Here is a 24,840-nt window from a genome sequence, read left to right as displayed (position 1 = left end):
TCGCCGTGTTTGGAGGAGGAGGAATGCTGCCTATGACCCCTGGAACACCATCCCCACTGTCAAACATGGAGGTGGAAACATTATGCTTTGGGGTTTTTTTTCTGCTAAGGGGACAGGACAACTTCACCGCATCAAAGGGACGATGGACGGGGCCATGTACCGTCAAATCTTGGGTGAAAACCTCCTTCCCTCAGCCAGGGCATTGAAAATGGGTCGTGGATGGGTATTCCAGCAGGACAATGACCCAAAACACACAGCCAAGGCAACAAAGGAGTGGCTCAAGAAGAAGCACATTAAGGTCCTGGAGTGGCCTAGCCAGTCTCCAGACCTTAATCCCATAGAAAATCTGTGGAGGGAGCTGAAGGTTCAAGTTGCCAAACGTCAGCCTCGAAACCTTAATGATTTGGAGAAGATCTGCAAAGAGGAGTGGGACAAAATCCCTCCTGAGATGTGTGCAAACCTGGTGGCCAACTACAAGAAACGTCTGACCTCTGTGATTGCCAACAAGGGTTTTTAAACCAAGTACTAAGTCATGTTTTGCAGAGGGGTCAAATACTTATTTCCCTCATTAAAATGCAAATCAATTTATAACATTTTTGACGTGCGTTTTTCTGGATTTTTTTGTTGTTATTCTGTCTCTCACTGTTCAAATAAATCTACCATTAAAATTATAGACTGATCATTTCTTTGTCAGTGGGCAAACGTACAAAATCAGCAGGGGATCAAATACTTTTTTCCCTCACTGTATATATTAACATTAACTGGATATGAAATATACTACTCTACAAATATATTTTTCTGTGCAATATATATACTTTTTTGTTTAACTCATCTTCATTTAAATCTTTCAGCAGTGTACTGGCGCTTTAATTCAGCGCGAGCAGTGCATCAAAAAAAAATTAGACTCGACGCCAAAACTCCCGCTTCACTGCTGCTCATTTTCGGTGTAAAATTTTACCAGTGCAGAGATTACGCACTGCAGTTTTATCACCATTCCACACAACAGACGTCTTCTTTACACACAGCACGTGTTTTCCCGCCCTCTTTTGATTGACAGGATATAATCGGCCCTGATCATCGGATGTTTTTAAACTATCGGTGCATCTCTAGTTTTTCTGCATCTTCTCGTCAACTAAAATGGCGTTGACGAAGATTCAGTGCCAAATCAGTCAGAGTAAAATTGACTGAAATGAATAAATATGACATGATGAAATACTGACTCAATCAGAAGACAAAAACAATTTCTTGACATTCCAGTTACAATGTTTGAATATTCTTAGGCATTAAAAGTTCATTGTGCTGTTGAAAGGGTGTCCTTGCTGTTATGTTATCATTATATCAGTGGCATCAAAAGTTTTCAGTCAAGTGGTTTTTATTCCCGTTCCTTTCATCAGAATGAAATGTCATTTCTCCAGGATCGTGGTGCAGCACAGAACAGCATGCAAGATTTACATAAAGTGCTTCACAGCAGTGTGAGACGAGCTCAGGACAGTAAATGTACAGAACGGAACAATAGGTACACAGGAGTGTAGAAGCGTAGAAGCAATACTGGCAGCAAAAATGAGTTCCCAAGGTTAGGGCCGGTTTTTGTAGATAGAACATTATTTAAAGGAAATAATAAAGATCGTTCAAAGCAACTTGTGGTGATTTGAAGATTTGATTTGTGTCGTGTGCTGTTGTGGTTTAGCTGAGCTAGGGGACTACAGGGAGGCGGAGAACCCACCCAGCTACCTTTCTGAGTTCTGCTTTATCTCCAACCAGCCGCAGGGCTTTGAGAAAGAAGTGGCCAAGCATCACCAGCAGCACAGGTTAGTGACATTCTCTCAATCTGTTGCCTCTTGTGTGTGTGTGTGTGTGTGTGTGTGTGTAAGAGTCTATGTTGATTTATAAAAACCGTAGCATGGTGTTAAATCCTGGTGTCCGTTTCCTGCCCTGGTTCTGCTCTCTGCTGATCCAGTGCCATGGGTCAGGACAGTGAGCCTGTTGTGTTGCGCCGCACGTTCATTCATAGATCACACGCTTCCGAAAGACTCACGAGCTCTCGCTAACTCGCTCGGTTTTCACGCGTTCTCCCCCCCCCTGTCTCCTCCAGCGGACTAAGCCCGGCCGAGTCCGAGTTCAATTACCTAAACACCGCTCGCACGCTGGAGCTCTACGGAGTGGAGCTGCACTATGCAAGGGTAAGATCCAAGACATTCACACATATCTACAGTACTGCACACAAGTCTTAGGCACATGCAAAGAAATGCTGTAGAGTACAGATGCCTTCAAAAATAATGAAATGAAATGCTTCTCCATTAAAAAAAAAAAAAAAACTACAGAGAGCAGTAAACAGTAATAAATGAAACAAAGGCAGTATTTGGTGTGATGACCCTTTTGTTTTAAAGAAAAAAACAAAGAAAATAATAGTAGACTCCGATACAATTTGTGCAGTTTTATAAGGAAATAAGCTTTAAAAGTTTTATTGAGCATCTTGCAGAACCAGACACGGTTCTTCTGGAGACTTTGACTGTCGCACTCGATTCTTATTTTTGCAGCAAAACCCAGCAGCCTTCATTTTGGGTTTTTTTTTGTCTGAAAAGTGTCGCTTACCACTTAATACGCTGCTTTCTTTACTGACATGCACACATTTTTCTGTAACATTTCATTTTGTGCAGGAAAACTAATGTTTGGAAATCTAAACTGTTTTTGCACTGACTGGATAATGTAGAAGTCATAAAATAACAATCTGTAACAACAGTTTGTGCTTAATAAATAAATAAATAAATAAATAAATAGGGTGCCTAAGACTTTTGCACAGTACTGTGTGTACTATATATATCCACCATAATCCATACATGATGTCGTTTTGTGATGTTTCCTTTCATGTATTTCTAGTCATTTAATCCATTTTCAATCCATTCTAAGCAAAGCAGTAGATCATGTGTGGCCTTACTCGCATACCAATGAGCTGTTCTGGAGTCTTTGATATTAAAACAAGGAGCAAAAAGCATTTTCTTGAAGATGTCCGTCTTTAAAAGCCGTCTGGAGGAGTTGCGTATGTCTTATTATTGTATTGTACTTGTGTGAAGACCGTCCATCAAAAGCTTTCCAGATAAATCCCGATCTCAATATCTATTTCCCCCTCTCAGCTGGGAAGTCCATGGAGGCGTGGAGGTCTTTTTATCAGGCGATTATGTAATAAATGGAGTGTTGCGTTCTGCAGACTCGTGGCAGGTTGTGCTTCACAGATTTCTGAGGAACCTGAGGGTTTGTGTGAGCAAGAAAGACTGTAATCGGAAGAAATAGAGGGCAGGTTTATTTGTTTATTTATTTGGTGCTGCAGAAATAGTAGAGGTGTGAGTGTGTAAGTCCAGTGAACTCCAGTCAGAGTCAACTTTAGCTGGAAAAATGGTCTCAGTGCTTACTCACTGCAATTATCCATGTGACTTTCTCAGTCTGGAGGCATTTATAGACACTTGTGAGGAAACCGTAATGTTTATTATAGATCATTCTGTTCACGGCTGATTTAGGTCAAGGATCAGTGTGACGATACGGCCGAAAAGAGCATGTTGAGCATGGTGGAGTAAAAAAAAAAATCCACCCCGGAGGAATCTTTTATAATTAATATATGATCTTCAGTGGCATTAAGGATTTATTTTGTGATGAAATTCTGAATATTCTTTTAACAGGTTAACATGTCTCTCTCTGACTGCGTTCGAAGTCGCGTGCTGTGATTGTACCTACTGCGTTCGATTCAGTACCTACTGCTCGGCTGTTGATACAGTACGTACTGATCGGTATGTGTGTGTAGCAGGAATACAATCTGGATGTATTACATCCATCGTGTTGGCATTGTCATATGACCTACAACTTGAGAAGAACCGACACGCTGCCTTCTGCCATTTTTGATTCGGACAGCTATTCCGCGCTAGTCCCGTTGCCTTATGGGAAAGCGCAATGTCCATTAGTTCCCTTCTGCAGAATGTTTCCTTTATTAAGCACTAGTGACAATGCCATCCTGTGACGTCAGAGCAACTGACACCCGCTGATTTCTCAGGGGAATAACGAAAAAATGCAGCACCGACCAACAAATTAGCACCAGAATCTCTGAGCAGGTCACAAATATATAAAAAAAAACCCAAGAAAACCCTATTTACTCGGTTTCTGGGTGGCGCTTTCCTTTACCATATTACTTAATATGAGCTACGTCTGCGAAGTGGCTTCATAAGCACATCGAGTTGGGCTAATAAAATGTGTTTTATTGGAAAACATCCACGTAACACACACTTACTCTCATCATACAGTCAGTACAGACATTTACACATTAAGCTGTGTCAGTAAATATCACGATAAAATATGCCCGAGTAGGACGAACGCTTTTTTCCGCCCAAAAAGGCAGTTTTATGTCAGCGTGCTCAATAGAACACAGTACAGATTCGAGCGCTTATTTGCTTATTGCTCGGTTGTACCATATCCGTACTGCAGAGGGTATTTTGATATCTTGATAATGATTGGAAACGATACACTAGGCAGCCCCGTTGTGTAAATCTGGATTGTTGTTACACAATTCCAGACAATATCAGGGGTTATATTAGGGAGTAATCAGCTTCTAAAACATGTACAGATCAGTCTTCCAGGTAAAACCGTATCAGAAACACGGGACTGTCTGATCACGGTGTTATCGTGTGAGGGAGCTGCCTTATGTTTCGATTGAAATGCCTGGTCATTAGGGATCATCTGTGTCTCTGTGTTCTTTCACGATTCACGATTGCAGGATCAAAGCAACACGGACATTTTCATCGGGGTCATGTCGTCTGGAATAGGCATTTTCAAGAGCAGGGTACGAATCAACTACTTTCCGTGGTAAGTGCTTCCTGTGTTTCAGTGGCTTAACACTTACGAGTTGTAGTTTAAAGGTTGAAGTTTTTTTTGTTTTTGTGTGGTTTTTTTTGGGTTTTTTTTCTTTCTGGCATCTGTGTGTTTAGTAAATGTTTCTCAGCCTGTTTGTCGATTTTGCACAGAACGAAGCATATTGCCGCCGGCCTCGAGGCACTCCTGTTTCAATATTTACCGTTCGGAATTCAGACGCGCAAACAGGCGTCCGGAGATTATAAACCTCTCCGGCTGCTCGAGCGTTTAACTGTCTGCTGCCCTTTGAATCTCTCCCGTTCGATCGAGGCTGCACGTTCCACGCTCTTCCCGGCTCTCAGAAAACTCCAGCCTCCCCGCTCGCTGTTTTGAGCTTCTGAGCTCGGGCGAAATTGCGCACGTTGAAAGAGTGACAATCAAATCCTCGCCACATGCCTGCTAACTCCTTTTTTTAAATGATTTTTTTTGGTGACACACACTCTTAATTCTTCAGAGGCCGCTTTGATATAAGGGACTCCTCCACGAATTTCAAATAGACACGTGCAGACTGTTTCTAGATAGACAAAATTTATCTCAAGGAAGAAAAAATAAAAACACATCACAGGCATGCTAATCTCCAAGAAATTCACTCGTGGTTATTGATTTGTTCAGTCACAGTCATCTCGTTACATCTGATTGACGTTACCAAACATACAGCTCTCAGCGTTATTGTGCTTTCGTGAAGCTTCAAGATCTTGGCCTTGTGCATGTTTATTGCACCAGAGCAGGAACTTCAGCTTGACATGCCTGAGTTACTGTGTGTGTGTGTGTGTGTGTGTGTGTGTGTGTGTGTGTGTGTGTGTGTGTGTGTGTGTGTGAGAGAGAGAGAGAGAGAGAGAGAGAGAGAGAGAGCGAGAGTTTGTAAATGCATGCGTGGGCACCTCCGCTTTAGAGCGTGTGTTTGTCCCACTACACGTGTGCGTGTCCTCATAACGCGGCGTATATTTAGCCTCGCTATGAGTCAGGCTTTAATAGGAGTGCTTTCAGAAAGGGGAGGGGAAGTTAAATGGGTCAGGAGGCATCAGGAAATTTTGAGCAACTTTGATCATGTGATTGCTGCTGTTGCTATTGTAGTATTGTGACAGTTTTTTTTCTGTTTTAATTGTTTTTTCCCCCCTTTCTTTTTTTTTTTATTTCTTTTCTTTTTTTTTTATTTCCAGGCTGAAAATTGTGAAAATCTCATTTAAATGCAAACAGTTTTTCATCCAGCTGCGAAAGGAAGCGGTAAGTTATAAAGCGGTCTCACTGGTTTCTCAGGCCAAGACGCAAAATGTGTACAAGTCTTCATATTTAGGATAGTGTTCACAATACCAACAGCAATCATGTCTCAAAGCGATATTCTGGCCGCATTGCAGTCATCCCAGATCTGCTTGTATCTAAAATAAGAGGCTATTAGATGAATCATTTTTTTCTTGACATTTAATTTGACCCAGTGCGCTGATGGAAAACATCATCATTTCAGCAGGAATTTGATCACACAGCAGATCTGTGTATTCCGTTGTCTTTCAGCCTGATACCAGCGTTGGTTAACAGCCTAGCAATTACAGTTATTGGCTGTAATCATCTTTAATGAAGTGCTTTGTGGAACCATCAGTGTGACATCAAACAACATATCGACCCCATGGCACCACCGAGCTTCCGCTTTGCTGAAAGATAATTGCTATCCTGCCATCAGCAGCGTTGTAAAGAGAGAGAATGCGAGTGGTTGTTTATACCCTATTAATTATAGAGACTAGATATGCACTTTATATGTGCACTTCGCCGGAACCCGCCCCATGTGCCTGCACCTCAACCCTCAAAACGACACACATCCAGGACCAAGAAAGCACCCAAGTGGTGTGAATAATGCACACACCCTTCCCTTCTGTGCTTGTTTTAAAAGCAGGACTCAATAGTGTCATGATCCATAATTCATCGCCAGATGGCTTAGTGTGGCTGAGGAGGTCCAAATTTATTTCCACCCACAACCCCCCACCCGCTCCCCTCTACGTGTCTGTGTGTGTGTGGACATGGGTCACAGCTCTGTGATTTACAGACCCCTAAACTGCAGAGAAATGTTTTTTTTTTTTTGCCCCTACAGTAATCCCCAGTGCCCAATGGAGCCTCAAAGACCAGAGCTTCAGATTTAATAGGTCTTGCAAGCTCTAAATGGAGGACCAAGCTGACAGCATAACAAGGCTGCTGCTAAAAGGGACACACAGAGGCTGTCTCCTAGTCTTATCATAGGATGGGTTGAATCAGATGAAAATGTTTGCTGTCACATTGGAGCCAAATTGAAAATAGTGCACTAGTCTTTAAAGGTCTGCTGTGTGATAATGATTATTAGCCTTTAATACCTTTATGTATCCCTTATACTTAAATAGAAGGCACACTATGAAATGTGTGTGTATACACACACACACAGTGTGTGTGTGTGTGTGTGTGTATGTGTGTATATATATATACACACACACACACACACACATACATACAGTGGCAAGAAAAAGTATGTGAACCTTTTGGAATTTCATGGTTTTCTGAATAAATTTGTCATAAAATGTGATCTGATCTTCATCTAAGTCAAGGGTATTGACCAATATAATGTGTCTAAAATAATAACACAAAATAAATTCTGATCTTTCATGTCTTTATTGAACACACTCATTCAACATTCAAAATGGCAGTGGAAAAAGTAAGTGAACCCTTAGAATTAATAACTGGTTGATCCCCCCTTGGCAGCAATAACCTCAACCAGTGCTTCCTGTAGGTGTGGATCAGACCTGCACATCGTTCAGGAGGAATTTTAGCCCATTCTTCCTGGCAGAACTGCTTTAGCTCTGTCATATTCTTTGGACATCTTATGTGTATGGCTCTCTTTAAGTTTTTCCATAGCATCTCTATTGGGTTGAGGTCTGGGCTCTGACTTGGCCACTCCAAAAGGTGGATTTTGTTTTTCTGAAGCCATCCTGTTGTGGACTTGCTCCGGTGTTTTGGGTCATTGTCCTGTTGCATCATCCAACTTCTACACAGTTTCAACTGACGTACAGACATTCTCACATTATCCTGAAGAATTGTCTGATATACTTGGGAATTCATCTTCCCCTCAATGATTGCAAGCTGGCCAGGCCCTGATGCAGCAAAGCAGGCCCAAATCATGATGTTTCCTCCACCATACTTTACGGTTGGGATGATGTTTTCATGATGATAGGCCGTGCCCTTTCTACGCCAGATGTAGTGCTGTGTGCTTTTTCCAAATAGTTCAATCTTAGTTTCATCTGTCCACAAAACATTTTGCCAATACCGCTGTGGAGTGTCAATGTGCTCTTTTGCAAACTTCAGGCGTGCAGCAATGTTCTTTTTTAGTAAGCAGTGGCTTCCTTTGTGGTGTCCTGCCATAGATACCCTGCTTGTTCAAAGTTGTACATATTGTACACTCATGAACAGAGACGTTAGCCAGTTCCAATGATGCCTTCAAATCTTTGGCTGTCATTCGGGGTTGTTTCTTTACCTCATTGATGAGTCTTCGTTGTGCTCTTGGTGTCATTTTTCATTGGGCGCCCAATTCTTGGTAGAATAGCAACAGTCCCAAAGTGTCTCCATTTGTAAAATGTTTGCCTAACTGTAGGCTGGTGAATTTCTAAAGTCTTTGAAATCACTTTGTAACCCTTGCCAGCTTTATGTAAATCAACAATTCTTGATCACAGATCCTCTGAAAGCTCTTTTTGGCGAGGCATGGCTCACATAAGCATGTGCTTCCTGTTTGCTTCAAAAGTTTGAGGGGTTTTTATCAGTCAAAGTAGCTGTAGTCCACACCTCCAAACTCATTTTCTTAACGAGACTCCAGGTGTGCTAAAACCTGACTCCAGTTAGCTTTTTTGAGGTCATTAACTCAAGGGTTCACATACTTTTTCCACAAGCACTATGAGGTTTTTTTTTGGTTGTTCTCAATAAAGACATGAAAGATCAGATTTTTTTTTGTGTTATTATTTTAGACACATTATATTTGTCAATACCCTTGACTTAGATGAAGATCAGATCACATTTTATTGACAAATTTATTCAGAAAACCATGAAATTCCAAAAAGTTCACATACTTTTTCTTGCCACTGTAGAGTATATATATATATATATATATATATATATATATATATATATATATATATATATATATATATATATATATATTTTTAAAGAAAGCTCAGGACTGGGACCTTCAGGATGACAACAAAAAGTCATAGAAGGAGGTTTGCATGTGCAAAGCAAAGACAAATCTCATTAGTTAACGTGAATGTGATGCATTTTACAGTGACACATTTACAGCTTTCATTCATTCATCCTTAGTAACTGCCTGGTCAGAGTTGTGCTGGTTTCAATTAGGCTACTAGTTTGTTTATATTTTGATAAATAAATCCAAATAAATTGGTTAGAAAATGTTTTGGAGAAGGTCCAAATGCAAATAATAGCTACATGAGCGAGATTTAAAAAGCAAAGTAACCTGCAGATGTCTGTTTAAAAAAGAAAGAAAGAAATGGAAAACAAATCTTCAGGTTTAAATCCGAATACAGATAAATGAATATTTGGAACACTGAAGGGCTACAGTTACAGATAGTGTGATTGCGTTACACGCCTACATTATACTACATGTGAACTTGGACATTACATTTATGCCTTTGATTCCTTTCCTCTTTCATCTCCTTCCTCATCCTCTTTTCTGTTTCGCCCGCCTCCTTTCAGAACGAGACGCGAGACACGTTACTTGGCTTCAACATGGTAAACTACAGATCCTGCAAGAACCTCTGGAAGACGTGCGTGGAGCATCACACCTTTTTTCGGCTGGACCAGCCCGTACCTCCTCAGAAGAACTTCTTCTCGCACTACTTCAGCTTAGGATCAAAGTTCCGCTACTCGTAAGAGAAAGCTGCATCACTGAGGCTGAATTCTTGGTGTTGTGACAGATGAGCTGTCCTGCTTTGCGTTCCTATATTATTTGCATTCCCCTGTATGATAGAGAGTAAACTCTGCATGTAATACCAGTAGAAATGAAATTTTCACGTTTGTACTGTACGCTCACAGAAAGCTTGACCTCCCCTGGCTGTAGGCATGGCTAGCTTTGATTCTTAGGATAAACACCTGAAATATTGATGATGCTTTTAAGCACAGTTTTATTTGGTTGGGAGAAAGCTTTGAATGAAGCGTCCCATAAAAATGACCTTCACTTTGCTGTGCTTTCCAGATCCATAAGGTTTAAATCGTGGCTATTACTAAAGTGTAAACTCCTTTACATTTGTGAAGTCTCAGTGTCCCTACAAGTACAGAAAAATGCTATTCCCTTGTGCTCCTGTGTAACCATAATGGACTACATGTTGAATACAATACTGAATGAGTGTCTTTTTTTTATTTATTTTTTTTAAATACAGCGGAAGGACAGAAACACAGTCTGTACAGTACGGCAAGGAGAAGGGAATCAAGGACAGGGTGTTTGCCAGGTACCTTCTAAGGAAAATGTATTTGTGTATTTCAAGTTAGTCTTTCACATTGAGTTAAAGCTTTGTGCTGGAATGCCTTTATCTATTTTTTAATCATAGAGTAAATACACTCACTGAACACTTTATTAGAAACACTTTACTAACACTGGGTAGGGCCTCCCTTTGCTCTCAAAACGACCTCAATTCTTCATGGCATGGATTCCACAAGATGTTGGGAACATTCCTTTAAGATTCTGGTCCATGTTCACATGATTGCATCACTCAATTCCTGCAGCTTTTTTCCATGTGCACTTTCATGCTGTGATTCTCCTGCTATACCACATCCCAAAAGTGTTCTATTGGATTCAGATCTGGTGAATGGGAAGACCAGTGAAGGACACTGGACTCATTGTCATGTTCATGAAACCAGTTTGAGACGACTTTTGCTTGTTAGATGGTGTATTATCATGCTGGAAGTAGCCATTAGAAGATGGGTAAATTGTGGCTATGAAGGGATGCACATGATCAGCAACAATATTCAAATAGGCTGTGGCATTCAAGCGATGATTGATTTTGTATTCATGGGCCCAAAGTGTGCCAAGAAAACATTCCCCACACCATTACACCACATCCTTCAGCCTGTACAGCCTGTACACAAGGCAGGTTGGGTCCATGGATTCATACTGTTGGTGCCAAATTCTGACCCTAGCATCTATGTTATCTATGTAACCACAGTTATACAGCTTGGTTATCTGAGTTACTGTAGTCTTTCTGTCAGCTTGAACCAGTCTGGCCATTCTACACTGACCTCTCATCAACAAGGCGTTTCTGTCCTCAGAACTGCAGCTCACTGGATGTTTTTATTTTATTGCACCATTCTGAGTAAATGCTAGAGACTTTTCTACATGAAAATCCCTGGAGATCAGCAGTTATGGAAATACTCAAACCAGCCCGTCTGGCACTAGCAATCATGCCACGATCAAAATCAATGAGATCCCATCTTTCCCCACATTCTAATGGTCGAGCATTACCCGAAGCTGCTGGCCCATATCTGCATGATTTTATGCATTGCACTGCTGCCACACGATTGGCTAATCAGATCATTGCATGAATGTGTAAGTGTACAGGTGTTCCGAATAAAGTGCTCAGTAGGCAATGAAAACCATGTGTGCAATAATTTGACCTTAATTCACCCACATGGATGTTCTTTGCAGAACAGTAAATATTATTGCCTCATTTAATTTTCCAAGAGGACTCAAAAGTCCAACTATTATACATATACAGTGGGTCATTTTTAAACCTTTTGGATTTCAAATGTGCATATTCAAGTGCTTGGCATATGTTGTCATTTTAAGCACCCAGTAGTGGATTTGGAAATTTCACTGTGTCCTTTAGCATCTGAACTTTGTGTCCTCAAGCTCCTGGAATGAAACACATTTCCTGGAATTAGTGTTCTGTAGAATTGATGGTTATAATGTGGCAAGTCGAGCTGGGTCTCAGCTGTTAAACATTCAAATGATTCAAATGCAATGTTTTAAACATATTAACTTTACAAGGTAAGCAGGGCATTCTGATATCTGACACATGACATTTATGTATTTATTTAAGGGGGGGGGGGCGTGCCGTTCACAAGATCACATAATAGATTAGAAAGATGTGCTTAGACATGCTTATTGAACTTTGGCAGCAAATGAAGATCCAGATCTTCTATCTAGGTTAACCTAGCTTTTTTTTTTTTTTAAAAACCAATAGCACAACAAAATTGTTGACTTCCTCGCTATATTTACCTTTTGGCACTCACTCTGTCGCATCATTCAGTATTCATCAGCTGACATTTACAACCCCAATTCCGAGAAAGTTGGGACAGTATGGAAAATGCAAAAGAACAAACAAAAAGAGTCATTTGAAAATTCAATTCAGCCTGTACTATATTGAAAATACATTATTAACACATTATTTGATGTTTTACTTTATGAATTGAATGTATTTTTTGAAAATATACACTCGTTTCAAATCTGAAGACTGCAACACACTTCAAAAAAAGTTGGGACAGTCGACTGTTTACCACTGTGTAACATCACCTTTTCTTTTAATAACACTTATTAAGCGTTTGAGCGCTGAAGACACCAGTTGGTTTAGCAAGTGGAATTTTCCCTCATTCATCCATTATGCATTTCTTCAGCTACACAACTGTACGGGGCCTTTGTTGTCTGTCTTATTTTGTGCTTCATAATGCACCACACATTCTCAGTCGGAGAGGTCAGGACTGAAGGCAGGACATGCTAGCATCCGCTTACACAACCATGTGCTTGTAATCCGGGCAGAATGTGGTTTGGTGTTGTCCTGCTCTGGATGGCAGCATATGTTGCTCCAAAACATGTACATATCTTTGTGCATTAATGATGCCCTCACAGATGTGCAATTTACCCATGCCACGTGCACTGACACACCCCTATACCATGACAGACGCTGGCTTTTGGACCTGATGCTGATAACAGCTTGGATGGATGGTTGTTTTCCTCTTTGGCCCGGAGAACATGACGGCTGATTTGTCCAAAAACTATTTGAAATGTTGACTTGTCGGACCACAAAACACGATTCCACTGTGCTACTGTCCATCTCAGATGAGACCGAGCCCAGAGAAGTCGGTGGTGCTTCTGGACAGTGTTGATGCATGGCTTCTGCTTTGCATAGTAAAGTCTTAACTTGCATCTGTGGATGCAGCGGTGAATGGTGTTGAATAACAAAGCTTTACCAACGTATTCCTGAGCTCATGTCAGGATATCCATTACAGAATCTTGACGGTTTTTAAGACAGTGACGTCTGAGGGATCGGAGATCACGCGCATGAAGTGGCCTTGCCCTTTATGCACCAAGATTTGACCGGATTCCTTAAATCTTTTAATTATATTGCGCACTATAGAAGGTGAAATGCACAAAATCCTACTTCTGTTGGCAGATTGGTGAACCTCAACCCATCCTTGCTTTTGAAGGACTAGGCCTTTTTTGGAGGCTCCTTATATACTATGATTAGACGATTGCCTCACCTGTTTCACATCACCTTCTCAATTCAACTTGTCACATCGCTATTAGTCCTAAATTGAACCTGTCCCAACTTTTTTGGAACGTGTTGCATACATCAATTTCAAAATAAAGTTTTATCTTGATTAGGTAAAACATACCTACAAATAGCTTGTACCTTGTCTTATACTATTTTTTTCTTTTTTTAAAAAACTTTTTTAAATACAAAATTCATTTACAAATCACTTCTCTTTGTTTTTATTAGCATATTCCATACTGTCCCAACTTTTTCGGAACTGGGGTTGTACATCTTTATGGCACAATTATTATGTTCTCTGCATAAATACATATGTTTCCTGTTCACATAGATCTCCCAGCAAGCCTCTGGCTAGGAAGTTGATGGGTGTGACTGACTGGGAGGCAGTGAGCAGGAACTCTGTGTCTGAGGAGAGGCTGGAGACCAGGAGCCTACCCACCCGGTCTCCTCCTGGGACCCCCAACCAGTGAGTATATCTGAGCAGGAGAATCCTGACCATTCTGCAAATGGTAGTCAAATTTTGTTAGGGAATTTAGTGGCAAAATAAGGACATTTCAGTAGTGCCAGCGTTGCTAGTCTGAACCACTGAATCGTTCAGGGGGAAAACAAATGTGATAGCTGTGATTAAATAATAATAATAATAATAATAATAATAAAATTAAAAAGCAGTGATATTAATGTGATACAGTTGTGGATAAATTCTACCATAACATTTGATATGGTCTATAGCACATTGCATTTGTGGAGAGGTTTCCAAAGAGACAAAAAATGTATTGAAATACAAAGCCATGTTACTAATAAAGAACGAAAAGCAATGGTTTTTCCTCCCCCGCTATTGGATTACTCCACTCTTTCTAGGTCACAAGGCTTGTTTAGATATCTACTAATGTCACTTCAGTGATTTAAAGAAGGTTAAAAAATCAACATGTTTTGTATCCCCACAGTAGGAATTCTCTATTTGTACAAGAGGGGCCCCGGCAGCGGCCATCATCCATGGGACATTTAGTGGAGCATGTGATTCATGCTTCGCCCAGCCTGCCTGCTTTCACCAACCACAAATCAGCCTCATCCACACAAGCCAACAGCATCAGCCTCGACTCCACACCGTGAGTGCCCTCGCCATTCAGGAACACAGTACCACAGCTTTTTGAAATCCACGTAGAGTCAACAAAATGAGCTGCAATATATTCTGACTGAAGCGTAGAATAACCAACTGTAACGGTATCTCAGTTACAGTTTTGTTGATCAGTCAGAGTCCAGTATACAATAGGGGTGTTAGTTTAGTTACAGTTACATTTATATAGAGCTTTTCTAGACATCATAGCCATGATAGAGAAAGGCCCATGGGGGAATTTCACCAGGACACCGGGGTTATACCCCTAATTTTAACAGATGTAACAGAATGACATGTATTCGTTTTTATTTACTGCTCCAGATAGTCATGTCTGTATTTGTACTCTGATTTAAAAGTGAAGTAAGTGAAGGTCAGACCAGATGTTCTAAATAAATAAATAAATAAGTGTTTATTTATTTATTAAGGAACACTTTCACTCTACCCCTGGAAACAGTGGAAAAACACTCTGGGTACAAATGCCATCACTGTCATCATGATCTTTGAGTTCTGTCTCTAGCAGTTCCTCAAACTCGGCCACTGTGCATCACTTCAGTTCATAAATCGTCTCAACTTGAGATCGATGGCCTTTTTTTTATAATTATAATTTATTTTTTTTATTTTGTAATGCCCCTCGAACGTTTATTATTTTTGTTTGTACCTGCCTGCGATATTTTCGAAGGAATTTAATTGGTTTTATTTCTCAAGATCCAAACAAACCAGTAGCCTAATTTGAACCACCATAACCCTGGCCAGACAGTTACTAAGGATGAATGAATGAATGCTAAATGCATTGTGCTCTTATTAATTAATGTGCTCTTTCTTTGTTCTGCAAACTTCATATCTGACCACATGTTGGACAAAGAAGAAGCCTTTATTTGTAACATATACAGTACATTACAGCACAGTGAAATTATTTTCTTCATGTATCCCAGCTTGTTAGGAAGTTGGGGTCAGAGTGGAGAGTCAGCCATGATTATGGTGCCCCTGAAGCAGATAGGGTTAAGGGCATAACAGTGGCAGCTTGGCACTTTTGTGGCTTGAACCCTCGAACTTCTGATCAGTAAACCAAAGCCTTAACTGTTGAGCCATCTCTGCCTTCATAACTGCTTCATAATTAAGCATGTGAAAGTAAAAAAACAAAACCCAAAACAAAACTTATGAATAGTGTGCCTCCTGTTTATATCTGTATTTGTGTCTCTTTCGAACCCAATATGTTAGAATAATCCCTAACATCCAACAATGCAGTCAAATAAAGACGTAGAGAATTGTTTGAGGGAGAGAAACACTGTAGCCTTTCTAGAAACAGCTATGAAATGTTTACAAATGGGAGTCAGAAATTACAGAGCTTTAGTGCAACCATATTTTTTTTTCCTCCAAGTGATTTCTCTGGTTATTTCACATGAAGCCTCCATTTCAAGACGTGGAAATCCCAAAGGTCACACGCTTCTGGCTCGAATGGTGGTTTGCGATTTGAAAGGTTAGCAATTTTGCGTTTGAACATCGAAAGCAAAAATTGCCTAAAGCCATCACAGCCCTTGCCTGTGGTCAGAAGAGAAGCTTGATTCTACGCCACTGCTTCTCTGCGTCTGTTTTTACTATTGCGAAGAGCCTCTGTTTTGTTGCATCTGTGGCTTGCAATTACGGTTCACGTCACTCTGTCACTGTTATTAAACAGTCTCAAATGGAAGGCGAATGCAGTGAGATGAGCAGTAAAAAGTGTTTACTGTTTTCAGAGTGCCGGTGTATTGCTTTGGTTTGTGGAAAACAGGCCATGCTGCTTTTGTGCTCTGGTGAGTGGCACTGCTATATACTTAAACCTAATGACCTTGGCAGATATTTTCCTGCCACTGGGGTTGTTTTTGCACACTGACCAAGCAGAATAGTGGAATAAATCCCCCTTAACCCCTCCTCACCTCTCTCCTTCATGTCCTTCACTCTTAATCTGGCGCAAGACTCGACTGGCTGCTGTGTCTGTGAAAATCTGTTTATTTTACACAGTGGCCCCTTTTCAATGGATAAAGCCATCAGAGTGCTTCAAGGCAAGAGGCTGTCTGAAGGCTTTATGGTATTTTCTGCGTATTAGTTCATTTATACTGATTGCTTAATAACAATAGGACTGTAAAGCTTGTTGAAGAAGGTTTTCTATACCGGTATGACACGACAGCAGACCGATGCAAGGCTTCAAACAGAGTCTTATCTGGAATTAGCAGAAGAGATCTTTCTGAAAATTCCTAAAGACAAGCAGGACAGAAGCATGCAGGAAGGCTGGCTCAACTGAAGCGTTTAGCAGAACCACTGCTGACTGATCCTTCTCTCTTCTCTCGCTCACTACTCCATAGGATGACATAACCACCTGCTCTCACAGTGGGAACACATCACAGTGCCAACCAGCAGCTCTGCCTGGTCACTCAGCCATACACATCTACATACTGGACATACCTTTGCTGTGTGTGTGTGTGTGTGTGTGAGGATTGGCATTTGAGGCAGAATTATTACTTGAATTCTTTCGAAGTAAAATTTGAATAATATTCGTCACCCACACAGATGCAGAATCTCACTTTTTTTTTTCTTTTTTTTGCATGGACCCCTTTCCCAGAATGAAAAACATTCAGAGCACAAATTTAATCTTTTGAACTATAGTGAACCTGTACACCTTAATTATATTCATTTATTTAAGCCATTACAGCTTTTCTACTCCAACATTTCACACTCGTCCAGAAATATGAACAGAAAGAACTTTTTTTTTTCTTTTTTTTTTTTTAGTTATTGAGTTTTACATTAGATTCACATTCAGTTTAATTGACCAGGCTTACAGCTATTATAACTAAGTAATAACCACAACAACCTTCATACTAGGTGAAAGTAATGTCCACTATTTTTATGTGAGTTTAAAAAAATAAATAAAATAAAATGTAGTCACTATATCAAATATCAAAAAAATCAGTATACCTCACTTTGAGAAATATGGATATGTGTAAAATACCTGAATGCATTAAACTCACTGCAGCCAGCGCCGGTTTCACATTTCACTATTAGACTTTAATTTCATTTTACAGCATTTAACGAGTAATTGTTTTAAAAGGTTAATTGCATTTGTAAACCATACACTTAATTATATAAGTATGAAAATCTCTCGCTATTCCCCTGTGGGCTTTTCTACATGGTGTAACTTAATAAATGAGAGAATAGAGATGATGATGATGATTATTATTAAATATCCTATGGAACACAGCATTGTATGTGCATTTAAAGCCTTCAAGTGCTGATTGCGTCTGCTTCAGCGCTCTTAATGTGAAACTCAAACCCTATGTCTGTGCATGTGTGTGTGTATGGATAACCATAAGCATGGAGTTTGGTTGCGACACTCACTCTGCTGACCTGAGGGTTGCTCACCGCCACAGACAGAGCAAATGGTTTCTGACCACTTCAGAAAACCAGTAAGCCTGTCATATTCTGCTTCCTTCTCCAAAGTGGTGTACATTTGTAAGGGACAGAGATGGTCTCCCAGAGCAACTGGGGTTAAGAGCCTTTCCCAAGGGCACAATGGCAGCAGGCTTCAGCCTGGATGCCAGCTGGCACTGAGGCATATGCCAAGATTGTTTCGCCCCATCCTGTGCCATTGGGCTTTATGGAAGCATTTCCTCAACGTAAACACACTACATGCAGAGAGAGCTGTAACAATTTATGTGATTCAGTGGGCCATAACGCTGTGACTCTAATGTTCTCGCATATACTGAATGGAGTGAATGGTGCTGAGCAGGTTTAATGCTGGCGAAGACCTGACAACAAAAAACAAAAACACTGTTAACTCAAAAATAGTGTGTGTCATTTAATGCAGGGGTGTCCAGTCTTATCCGGAAAGGGTCGGTGTGGGTGCCAGTTTTCATTCCAACCAAGCAGAAGCCACACCTGAGTCTAGCCGTCAGGTGTGCTCCTGCTAAGTTGGAATGAAAACCTTCACCCACACCGGCCCTTTGTGGATAAGATTGGAAGCCCCTGCTTTAATGAAACACATAGAGTAATTGCAAAGCGTTGTATTGACCTGTTATTTTCCATCTCCATCTGTCTGTTTATTTTTCCATTAGCTCTCCAGAAGGTGTAGATGGGCCACCCCCAGCACTGCCACCCAAGCAGTCCAGGAAGAACCTGAGTCAGAACCTGAGTCAGCTCATCCTCTCTCACTCTCAGCAGGATCTGGACAACCATGTGAACGAGATGTACGATATCCCAGTGGCAACAGATAAGATCATGGTATGTCACATAGCATAGAGGTTCCCAGCCCTGATCCTGGAGTACCCCCTGCACATTGTAGTGTTCTCTGTACTCTAACACACCCACTATAACCCAGCTGATTAGCTGGGTTAATTAGCTGATTGGTTGAATTGTGTTGGGAGAAAGACTTGTACATCAGCTCCTGATGGTGTTACTCAGCATTTTGGACGTTCTTGATTAATTGGTGTTTTTGAAGCAGACTGAAGCACTATGTAACTAGAACATACCTCCCTTCATTAGTGAACTGCATATATGGTAGAGCTTTTAAAATATTTTTGAAAAAAAATGGCATTCTGAAAAGCGTTTGTTCTATTGTCAGGAGATCGCGAGTTCAAATCCTGACGTGGCTGAGAGTCAAGACCGCAGACTTGACTGTGCTTTCACTCCCCTGTCATTCAGAGAGATGCAGGCTAGTTATTGGCATCTGTGAGTTCATACACCGATCAGCCATAACATTAAAACCACTGACGGGTCACTTGAATAACATTGATTATCTCGTTAAAAAATGTCACCTGGCAAGTGGTGTACTAGACAGCGAGTGATCCATCTGTTCTCAAGGTTGATGTGTTGGAAGCACGAAAAATGGGCAAGCGTAAGGACCTGAGCGACTTTGACTTTGACAAGGGCCAAATTGTGATGGCTAGATCACTGGGTCAGAGCATTTCCAAAACGGCAGGTCTTGTGGGGTGTTCCGCAATGCAATGGTTAGTACAAGTGGTCCAAGGAAGGACGACCGGTGAACCAGCGACAGGGCCATTGTCTCCCAAGACTCATGACGTGTATGAGGAGCGAAGGCTAGCCCGTCTGGTCCGATCCAACAGAAGAGTTACCGTAGAACAAATTGTTGAAAAAGTTCATCCTGGTTGTGATAAAGGTGTCTGAATAAACAGTGCACCGCAGAGATGTTCTGGTGGCACAAAGGGGGCCCTGCACCAAATCTGGCAGGTGATTTTAATGTTATGGCTAATAGGTGTATATTCAGAAGAGGAACGACAGCACTTTCCACGGAGTGTTACCCTGCCCTGTGATGCTGCTCATTTTGAAAAGATGCACTTGCTGGCTTCATGTGTCTCAGAGGAATCATGTGTTAGTAGCTGTTGCTGCTCCACCCTCTGTGATTCGTAGCTGGCATGTGATTTGGGAGAATTAACTGATGGGGAACAAACTAGGGAACACCAAATTGAGGAGAAAAAGAAGTGATTACAAATTTTAGTGTTGTAGTAGTATTTAGACAAATTTGAATACTAAAGCAAAGCTGCCCATATCTGCGGTTTAGCCCTAACAAGATTTTTGATGACTTGCTACAATGATATGATGAAAACTACGCTTTAGTGTTTTCTCAGCAGCGGTCAAACCAAACACTGAATAAAATTCGCTTGATGCAAAAGCCAATTCACTGAAGGGGAAAGGACTCGGGACATTAAAGATGCACATTCAGTTCTGGTAATTTTACTTTTCATCAACTTTATCTAGGTGAACTTTGTCCTGTGTATTGGTCTCGTGTACCAGTAGAAAATAAGTGGGCGGGACTGTGGTCTCATTGGTCGGTAAAAACCGAATCCGCGTATTACACCAAACGTTGGCCTTGTTTTCTTATGGTTGCTTGGCAGTGAAAAATAGGGAAACACTATGTTTTAAACAAGTAGATTGTGTCTTTAAAGTATTTCTTCGTGTTTCGATGTGTGAAACATTCACGTGAAGTTGTATTTCTTTCCTTCAGGTCAATGGAGTTGTTCCTCATGATAATCTTGTTCTGATCAAGATGAAGCCCGATGAAAATGGCAGATTTGGATTCAACGTTACGGTAAGATTGTTGTCTTTCTGGGAGGGGAAAAAATAAAAAGTGACCGTTGTTGAGTAATGGATATCTCACACACCTTCCATTTCATTGTATGCTTTTAAGGGGGGCTCTGATCAGAAGATGCCAGTTATTGTGTCTCGGGTGGCTCCAGGAACATCAGTAAGTATTAAGTATCCATGCTTACTTATTAGAAGAACTTACCGATCTACTTACTCTTTCAAAATCAAGCTGTTCATATTGGGACACTGAGAAAGCACTGATGAGTGATGAGGGGTTTTTTTTTTCTCTTAATGTTAAAGGCCATGCATTACTCATCCTTCTCTTCTTGTGCGCAGGCTGATCTGTGTGTGCCCCGACTGAACGAGGGTGATCAGGTCGTTCTGATAAACGGCCGTGATATTTCCGAGCACACTCACGACCAGGTGGTCATGTTCATCAAGGCAAGCTGTGAAAGCCACTCAGGGGAGCTCATCCTGCTGGTCAGGCCCAATGGTGAGCGCTGTGCTCAGACTTCAACACTGCCACAGTGTTTTGGGGAATTGATTTCTTATTTATTTATTACTGTCACTTTATGATGTGCATGCATTTTTGTTTGTGTATCTGTGATGTATACACTCACAGAGCACTGTATTAGGAACACCGGTACACATACTCATTGTACACATACATGCATTTTATTTATTCTTCGGCCAATCATGTGGCAGCAGTGCAATACTATAAAATAAAAATGCGATCTCTGTAGTTTTGACTGTGGCATGATTGTTGGTGCCAGACGGGCTTGTTTGAGTATTTCTATAACTGCTGAGCTGCTTGGATTTTCATGCACACATCTCTAGAGTTTACACAGAACATGCATCCCTTCATGGCCCCAATTTACCCGTCTTCAAATGTCTACTTCCAGTATGTTAATGCACCATGATGCAAAGCACAAGTCGTCTCAAACTGGTTTCATGAACGTGACAATGAGTTTAGTGTTCTTCACTGGTCTTCCCAGTCACTGGATCTGAATCCAGTAGATCACCTTTGGGATGTGTCGTGGAAATTAGACAACACTCGCAGACTCTTCTGAAGGTAAAAAGGTTTATTACAGAAAGATGGTTAATACAGGATAGAATAAAGCAGGATAGAATAATGAGAGCGCTCTGAAGCCCTTGTACTAAATCACTACTATATATATGAAACGCAGAGCATGACATAATTCTGTGTACCGATAAAAAGCAGTTTGAGGCAGTTCAAACAGGCTTTGTTTTAGGATCTTGGACAGACGAACCTTGAACAGAAGAACATGTTTGTGTCTCTGTAAGCAGATAAACATTCTGTACTGATCTCAGTGACATGACATGGACTTCTTAGGCGTTATCCTCAGATGAACTTGAACAAGAACAAACTTATTACAAAGTAAAAATTAGTAATCCCTCACATTTCCCCCATTTTATCATTACAAAATATGATAGCTAAAATTAACAGAGAAATTACTATGCTGTGAATACATCAGAACTTCAGAATCCTTTCACGGTTCAACTGAATTCAACATAAAACAAACATAATGAAGGCGCTAAGGCTGTTTTTGCGGATATAAAGTATCCCGTCGTCAAGCAAGCTTATTTTAGAGCGAAATGAGAATTGTCATGGTCAAAGGAATAGTTACAATAGGTGTGAAATGGATGTCAGTGGGTCATCATCATCAGTGTCGCTGGGAGAATCTGATACCTAGTCAGGTTTAGGATACAAGTCAGGTTGGTCATCATAGGGATAGTAATCAGTCTTTGTCATCATCAGCGTTTGGTCATTAGTGAGTTCAATGAGTGTGAGAGACTGCTCCGAACGAGAGAAACGATACAAGGCAAAATGAGCAGGACAAGAAGAATTATTGCACCTATTGGTAGACAGACGGTTAATATCCACGAGCCTCATCCCCCGAGTACTCAGTTCAGCCAATCAAACCCGTCTTACTAGTCTGTGGAGGTTTGCGTATCACAGACCGCATGTGTTCAATGATAGAATAACCATTATGTGTCTGCATGACAAGGGGACGTGTGACGTTGTGTGGGTAGCACTGTTGGCAATGATTCTTTACTGACTGTCCCTCAGCATATCTTCATGCCTCTATGAGGGCATACAGTTCAGCTGCTTGTGCTGAAAGCTTTGAGGGGAGACTTCCTGACAGACCGTCTCGTGTGTGGTCACTACTGCATAGCCTACTCGATTTTTACCTGTCTCTGGGTCACGTAACATTGACCCGTCCACAGAGAGGATCAGCTCTGAGTTTTCCAATAGAACATCTTTCAGGTCGACTCTAGGAGAGCAGAGTTCGTTAGTCAGTACAACACAATCATGTGCTTCCCCGTCTCCCTCTGTTGAAGAAGAGTAGCAGGGTTAAGGACAGTGCATTGTTTTATAGTGACATTCGGCATGTCTAGTAGTATAGTGTTATGGTGCAGCAACCATTGGGTGAAAAGGTGTGAGGTTTTCTGTTCTAGTAGGAGTAACAACACCTCATGTGGAACCAAGAGGTTCAATTCTGAGTAACCTACCAGGTCTCTGGATGCCACCACAGCTTTCTCAGCTGCTGCTACTGCATGTACACACGGGGGAAACTCTGCAGTGACTGGATCCAACTTACCTGAGAATGAGCTGTCAAACCTGTTGCATATGCCATCTCTATGAGTGGTGCTTCTAGACCGGAATAGTTTAGAATGAAAGTTCTGCGATACGAACACATACCTAGGAAAGTGAGAACTTGTTTCTTCGTCAGAGGCTTGGGAATCTTCTGGATTGCAGATGCTTTGTCAGCTAAGAGTTTCTTTCCCTTTGCAGAAATGTCATGACCTAAGAAATCTCACTTCTTCTTGTACATACTGTAATTTGGAGAGACTGGCTTTGTGGCCGCCTTTGGCAAGATACTGCAACAATTTAATGGTGTCAGTTTCACAATGTGCCCTGGAGAAAGTGGTAGAGGTGCTAAGCTGTCCTTTAGCATTTGGTTGTATATCGTTAGTGACTCGCAATACCCTTAACACAAGCGAGTGAAAGTGTAAGGACGTCCGTCAAATATGAATGCAAACCGAAACTGATTGTCTTTTATCAAGAGATATACTGAAAAAACGCATTAGCTAAATCTACGACTGAAAACCATTCGCTATTTGCTGGAACCTGGCTTAATGTAGTGTAAGAATTTGGCACGTCTGGAGCTCTCTGTTTGACTGCTGCATTAACCGCTTGCAAATCTTGTACAAATCAAAATTCATCAGGTTGCAGGTTTTTTTTTTTCTTTTCGCTTCTCTCACTGGAAATATTGGAGGGCGCACTGACGAATCAGGGCAGGGAACAATGACCCCTGCCTTCAATAATGAATTGAAATCTGGTCTAATGCCCTCAGTAGCATCTGATTTAAGAGGGTATTGAGATTGTCTGGGCCTAAAGACAGATTTGGATCACGACTGGTTGTGCACTTCTAATCAGGCCTACGTCATGTTTCCCTTGGGCCCACAGCCCGAGAGGCACCTTCTTCAATTGTGGGTGTGTCTCTAGGGGTGTGGGGCTTGTCCCAAGGTTCAGAAACATTCCCTTGTCATGACATATTACATCCCGGTTAACCTTGCACATTTCCTGAAAGAATTTTTTATAAACTTCCAGTGTCAGGCTGTACCACATGTCGGAGGTGGGTTTCTGTTCCCAATCTGTAATTTTCCCACTCTTACATAATCTGACCCACAGTCCCACGTCTTTCTACTGTTTGTTCTTTATTTTAGCTGATGAGACGTGGGGCGCTGATTCTGGGACGAAAAATGCACACAACTGAGTGTCACTCAATTTGACTGAACATGCACAAAATTTGTCACACCAATATAGGTACAGCTCTTCACTTTCTAGGATATCCATAAACCATTCTTTCTCAAAATTAAAGTCTTTTGCTTCGTGCGCTTGCGCTGTGCAATGGAGGACAGGGGACAGCATAAAATCAACATAGTTGTCCTTCATCTTATCATGTGCCAACGTCAACAAACGAGCACAGGCTCTAGGCTTGTCATGCATGGACCATTGATTAACACAGAGCTCTGTTTCTTTAACAAATGGAGTTCCCAAAGATGAGTCATCAGTTATTGTTACTCCCTGAGGTGAGGACATAAAATTTAAGTGTAAAACACACATTAAGTCCCTGCCCAGTAGATTGACTGGACATGAAGATGAAATTAGGTCTAATACTGAATGTCCTGTTACACCATGGAGTGCAGTGACCTTGAACTCGTTTTCGGGGATTC

General features: G+C 41.1%; 1 protein-coding gene across 1 annotated transcript in view; it reads left to right on the top strand.

The window, feature by feature from the left end:
* The window catches only part of ptpn4a (protein tyrosine phosphatase non-receptor type 4a), a 79,986-nt gene that overhangs the window by 42,200 nt on the left and 12,946 nt on the right, over nt 1-24,840 (top strand). The window contains exons 8-19 of the mRNA XM_053626523.1: nt 1,688-1,808; nt 2,093-2,180; nt 4,757-4,845; nt 6,051-6,114; nt 9,604-9,776; nt 10,287-10,355; nt 13,723-13,857; nt 14,336-14,497; nt 18,591-18,756; nt 20,498-20,581; nt 20,681-20,737; nt 20,914-21,070. Coding sequence (XP_053482498.1) covers nt 1,688-1,808; nt 2,093-2,180; nt 4,757-4,845; nt 6,051-6,114; nt 9,604-9,776; nt 10,287-10,355; nt 13,723-13,857; nt 14,336-14,497; nt 18,591-18,756; nt 20,498-20,581; nt 20,681-20,737; nt 20,914-21,070 — 1,365 coding nt within the window. The remainder of the gene's footprint in view (nt 1-1,687; nt 1,809-2,092; nt 2,181-4,756; nt 4,846-6,050; nt 6,115-9,603; nt 9,777-10,286; nt 10,356-13,722; nt 13,858-14,335; nt 14,498-18,590; nt 18,757-20,497; nt 20,582-20,680; nt 20,738-20,913; nt 21,071-24,840) is intronic.

The sequence above is a fragment of the Ictalurus furcatus genome, chromosome 6 (assembly GCF_023375685.1).
Source record: "Ictalurus furcatus strain D&B chromosome 6, Billie_1.0, whole genome shotgun sequence".
NCBI lineage: Eukaryota > Metazoa > Chordata > Actinopteri > Siluriformes > Ictaluridae > Ictalurus > Ictalurus furcatus.
This window is presented reverse-complemented; position numbering and strand designations above follow the sequence as displayed.